The sequence below is a fragment of the Physella acuta genome, unplaced genomic scaffold, assembly GCF_028476545.2.
Source record: "Physella acuta isolate Inbredline_101_S28 unplaced genomic scaffold, ASM2847654v3 ptg000902l, whole genome shotgun sequence".
In the NCBI taxonomy this organism is placed as follows: domain Eukaryota; kingdom Metazoa; phylum Mollusca; class Gastropoda; family Physidae; genus Physella; species Physella acuta.
In genome coordinates, this window is record NW_026732419.1 from 99,510 (window position 1) to 105,121 (window position 5,612).

Here is a 5,612-nt window from a genome sequence, read left to right on the forward strand (position 1 = left end):
AGAGAAGTATGTACTGGGGAGGTGGAGGGGGCGGTGGGGTGGTTTGTCTAACATAGTATGGCTAGCTCATACTTGTGTATGCCTGTAGAGTAATGTACATTTAGAAATAAAAAATTCTTATACATAATTCTTGAGTCCAAAAACACACCTCCCCCTTCCCCACCTCCAAGAGATCCCTGTATGGAATTTGATTGAAAATTGATAACATTGATGGAACCTAATAGAAATAACAAAATGTAATGTTAAAGCTATAGCCGAAAGATAATAATGCATTTCAATGCATTAGACTTTCAATCGGCAACTTTGTTGTGTTGGCATTGAATGATATTTTTGCTTGGGAGACACACAGAGAAATAAGACCCCCGAAACTATCTAACCAGGGATCCCACTCAAGTTTAATTCGCTCCTGATTCAATAATATTTTTTATTGCATTGTTTTTATTTTCCCTAATTATAATTTTAACCATAAAAAGAAATATAAAAACCGATGTATGAAGATATAAATTATGCCACTATGTGTGAATCCCATATCAAATGCTTTGAACAAAGCACGCTATTTGAAATGGGAAACATGATTCTAATACTTACTTTGTGTTGCTGTATGTCGGTGTTTACTGCTCAAGGTAATTTTGGTTTTAGATATTGGATAAATATATTATTACGAAAGCCTTAGTTAAATAACTAAAAACATTTATTAAATTTTCAAATAAATGAAATACATTTATTCCAGAAAGAAAAGCAGGCTGAAAACGGAGTCAACGGTCTATACGGCGCATAGCACGTTGACATGTGATCTAAATTGTTTTGGGGAAAATACCCTTCCAAAATTTCAAATAAGACTCCAAATTCAGCCGGCTTTTCTTTTTTGATTAGCTTCCATAGTATTTGTCCAACTAAGAACAAGAAGTTGTTTGATTTTTGGAAATGTCTCTCCTAGAAGAGTTGCTGTTTCATCTTCCTAAGGGTTTGAATTTGGGACTTTTAAGCAACCATGAGCTTAACCGACCTGACCTTACCAACCATTTTTTTAATTAAAAAAAGGGATGAACACGCAATGTTATAGGCCTACTTCATTTTTGTGTGAATTTATCTCTCTATTTTTTTCTTACAATAGGTAACAAGGCTCCTACTAAATTCGCACCACTCAAAGTGGGGGAAATACTCAATGTCCCCTTTACTTGCCACTGTGAGGACAAAAAATGTAGTGAAACTGGTCACTGTCTCAACGGATCATATTGTGAAAAAGGCTGGTTCGGTAGCAGGTGTCAATATGGTAATTTAATCCTCTAAACTCCAATATGGTAATTTATCTTAATCCTCTAAACTCCAATATGGTAACTTATCTTAATCCTCTAAACTCCAATATGGTAACTAAACTTAATCCTCTAAACTCCAATATGGTAACGTAACTAAATCCTCTTAACTTAATTTTCTAGACTCCAATGAGGTAACTTAACTTAATTTTAATCCTCTAAACACCAATATGGTAATTAAATTGAATACTCTTCACTCCTTATAGAATATAGGGCCTCAATCATAACCTTCCATTTTATTCGGTCCCCGTCTGATAATTTTGCAACCTCTCTAAACATCCCTGCCGTCTTCAGTTCTTCAAGAACAAGGTCTGTCTTGGGCCCTCTCTCTTTCGCTTTCTCTGGGGGTTCCACTCCGGCGCCTGGTGTGTCACATTAGAGTGAACCTTTCGCAGAGTGTGCCTTAACCAGCATCATTTCTTCCTTCTTAGCACGTCAATATGGTAAAGTCACTGATAATTATGTGATGGATGAACTAAACGTAGAATGTTTATGTGTCTGATGGATAAACTTATATCGTACAGGACGACGAAAAAAATATCCTGCTTATTTCGGTCAACGGTTATCTATATTTAACATTTATTTATAGTCATGCTAATTTTTAGAATTTTTTATCAAAAGTTTGGTTTTATATAATGCAATATTTAGGGGGTTTTTATATCGAGGCTATGTAGAAGGTGTCGGCTTTAAAGCTAAGCTGAGTGAATTTTTGTTCAATGTCTAAATAAGGGTAGTGCTTATTGCGACCTACGATGATGGAAATACGCAAGGTGCATATATCCTCTCATTGGCTGTCCAAAAAATAAATACTGTACTTAATGAATGTTTATTTCCTCAAAAGTCAGTTAGAGGATATTAGCATGTTGCTTATTTGGTCTACCCTTGAAGCACCACCGCCGTTGATCATTTTGAATTGCCTGAACCAATTATAAAATATTAAATGTCGCTAATAAATAAGTAAATGCTAGTTTAAATTATAAATGGTAATTAGTATTAGCATAGATTTATAAACACAAAAAGGCAAAGGGGCGTAATAACAAATAGTCATCCAATTCTTAAGATCCAACTATTATATATTTTAATGATTTTGCACGTGTTTTATTTTCCAGTTGACTTGGCCTCAAATCCATCAGACATACTCCTAGACGGCAATGACAGCACGTGCAACCCAGACGTGGATATTGCCATCGTAGACTTGCACCGACAAATCCCGTTTTACTGGCTTAGACTCGTCTCTGACGTTGCGAACGGCAAAGGTGGGTTGGGTCCCGGGGCATTGGGCCCAGGTGCGTAGAGCCCAGGTGTGGTTGGCTAATAGTTAGGTTGGCCCAGGTGTTATGGGCCAAGTTGGTTTGGGCCCAGTTGTGTTGGGATAATGGTGTAGTAGGCCCAGTTTTGATGGCCCAAGATTTGATGGGCTCAGGTGTGTTTGACCCAGGTGTGATGGGCCCAGGTGTGATGTGCTAATGGTGTGGTTTCATTAATTTTTGCTACTTCTATGTTTAACAATCTGACTAGACTATATATAATCAAGTTTTTTTTCGAAAAGTATCAAGGCTAGAACTAGAATTGTATTTTGTACGTAAAAAAATTTACGTTTTTATACAACAATAGCACCTAATGAATATTTAAATACTAGTTTTAGCAGAACCATCAGACACTTTGAGCTTGTATTTCCACAACTCTGAAAATCCCGAGGCGCCATCTGTGATCAAGTGCAACGGTATGAAATTTGAACGGGTCAACGATCGAACTGTTGACATAAGCTGTGATCTGACTTCCACTGTAGACCTAGTTGTCTTGTCAGGGGGTGTTGTGAAGTCACTCTGTTCTATATACATCAGTGGAGGTGAGTTGCTCAATATTAAACACACACACACACACAAACATATATATATATATATATATATATATATATATATATATATATATATATATATATATATATATATATATATACATATGTATCTACATATGTATCTACATATATATATATATATATATATATATATATATATATATATATATACATATGTATCTACATACATATATGTTTAGATAAATGTAAATACTACACATGTGCATATTAAAAACAAAACTGGTCGCCGATCTACTGCTGATGTTCTTAAAATTTGCTTATTAAATAGCTTGTCAAAGCGGGTACTATGGCCCCGACTGCAAAAGTAAATGCTCAGCTTTCTGCCTGGACCGTGACTGTGACCCCGTATCGGGTGACTGCCTAATTTGTAAGCCCGGCTTTCAAGGTCGTTTGTGCAACCAAGGTAATAACCGTCTGACATTTTAAAACATATGTTTAATGAATGTTATTAATTTTAAAACATTTCTGGCTTGTTTTAATGAAATTGGATGTGTCACCCTATTCTATCTCGTCCACACAGAATGCCCAGCAACTTTCTACGGTCAGAACTGTGCCAAGAAATGCTCTGTCAACTGCCTTGATCAGCTGTGCTACCACGAGAATGGAAAATGTGTTGCGTGTGTGGACGGATGGACCGGTGATTATTGCCAGGACAAATCACCTGCAAAAGCAAAAGCGACCTGATTCAATGCAGTCATTGGCTAACTTGTGTACGTGTAACTACACAATAAAATAAAATTCAGATTTTGTCTGAAGCGTTCTTTTTTGTTTGTGAGTGACCATAGTACATATACTATACCATATACTATACACACAAGAAAATAATATGAAGATACATCTAAATAGTGCATTACGAGAAATATAAAATTTTCTACACAGAAGACCAAAAGGATTACGGGTATCTCGTTCTGTCCTAGTCTCCAGGTTTTTTAACCCTTTTATTAAAGATGCCTGTGGCTTGGTAGGCTTCAGTTCGTTTGCTTGTATTAAAAAAAGGAAAAATAAATTTAAGGAAGGGGCATCTGTAATTTAATACCCTGACACGGCTAGCCCATCTGTGCCTACACCCCAACATGAACTAAAACCCCAGCCCCGCACCCCGACCGAAACTACCCCACATATCTCCATTCAACCACCACACTAAACCCACCAACCACACGATCCAGACACAATTATTCATTCACCATTCACATCATTTGTAACAGTGCATCAGCTAACCACATCAAGGCATAATATATTTGAGTTTTTGGGTATATCAATATCTGCATTGTGATAGAAGCGTTATAATTAAACCGTGTTTAAGGCATTTTGCTTAAACGATAGTTTGTTGTTGTATGTGTAGGATATTATCTGTTAAGATAACACGGTCTTGACGTTTATCTTAATTATCACGTAGACAGAGCAGTTTCTTTTTAAATTCCCTCTCCTACCATAAAAAAAATGTAAAAAATATTTTTTTTTATCCACCTCATTACTATCAATATTTATCTTCGTGTATTATTTTCTAACACTCTAAGCCAGAATATATTTCGACATTGAGCAGTTTAAAACGTTTTAGAAATGTGCATGTATATAATATTTTTAACGTTCTTTTGGTGACGAATGTGAACATAATGGCAATACATAAATAAATTCAATCCTTTTATAAGAAGGTGAGATGCATACAAGTATAAGTAAAAAGCAAAGTTCCCTTTTGAAACATGACGATCCATGTAACAAATGAAGTAGTATTCACCTGTTTCTATGATTTCTTCATATGAATGGATAGCGTGATCGGCACTATGCCCAGCCGCCTTTACTTGCCGTAATAAGCATGCAAGTCATGTCGGTTTTTTTGGGGTTCTCTGTTTAACGAGCTGTCTGCTCAATGTTGTATTATTAAATAATAATGTAACCATAAGAGGTGATTGATTGGCAATTGATTGAATTTACGAGACTTTTATCGAAAACAAAAGACAACATTCTTCAACTTTTACGAAGACAAAGGTGCTGAACCAATGACTGACGGAATGACACACTACCTAGCAGGTTATATTATAGATATTTAAATAACTTGCAGTAAAGGTGACATACATTGTCAGGATTTTGTTCTCCGTTATGATGCTTTGGAGAATTTAGAACACATCGGTGGATAGATTTCGAGTTAAATCAGTCTGGTTGTTGAAAGGTAATCTGTACCTGCACTGGCATATGTGCATGTACCTGTGCATGGTGTTGGCCATGGTACTGTGCCGTGACCTGTAACTAATCTTGACCTATCCTGCACCTCGACCTACATCTACAACTAACCCTTCATCTTTAACTTTTCACCTATATGTACAGATAAGTTGCAGATACCTTCTAAATTATTGATTTTTTTCCGAGACACTGGAACTAGGAAAAATATGTATTTGCCAAAGGCTTCAAGAAAATCCGCGCAA

The 5,612-nt window shown here is 36.1% G+C and overlaps 1 protein-coding gene across 1 annotated transcript; it reads left to right on the top strand.

Moving 5' to 3' along the window:
- The first annotated feature begins 512 nt into the window (after window positions 1-512).
- LOC131953045 (cell death abnormality protein 1-like) lies at window positions 513-3,947 on the top strand. Its single transcript, XM_059316035.1, has 6 exons — window positions 513-623; window positions 1,115-1,273; window positions 2,423-2,569; window positions 2,953-3,162; window positions 3,461-3,595; window positions 3,713-3,947. Exons 1-6 carry the CDS (start codon window positions 515-517, stop codon window positions 3,874-3,876), a joined length of 924 nt encoding a protein of 307 aa, XP_059172018.1. The 5' UTR covers window positions 513-514; the 3' UTR covers window positions 3,877-3,947.
- Window positions 3,948-5,612: the final 1,665 nt, after the last annotated feature.

What these genes read in the sequence shown, in the direction of transcription:
- LOC131953045 (XM_059316035.1), top strand. Translation starts at nt 515, where the DNA reads ATGTGTGAATCCCATATCAAATGCTTTGAACAAAGCACGCTATTTGAA. An exon ending in GTCGGTGTTTACTGCTCAAG is followed by an intron (nt 624 to 1,114) that starts GTAATTTTGGTT and finishes TTCTTACAATAG; the next exon opens with GTAACAAGGCTCCTACTAAA. An exon ending in TTCTATATACATCAGTGGAG is followed by an intron (nt 3,163 to 3,460) that starts GTGAGTTGCTCA and finishes CTTATTAAATAG; the next exon opens with CTTGTCAAAGCGGGTACTAT.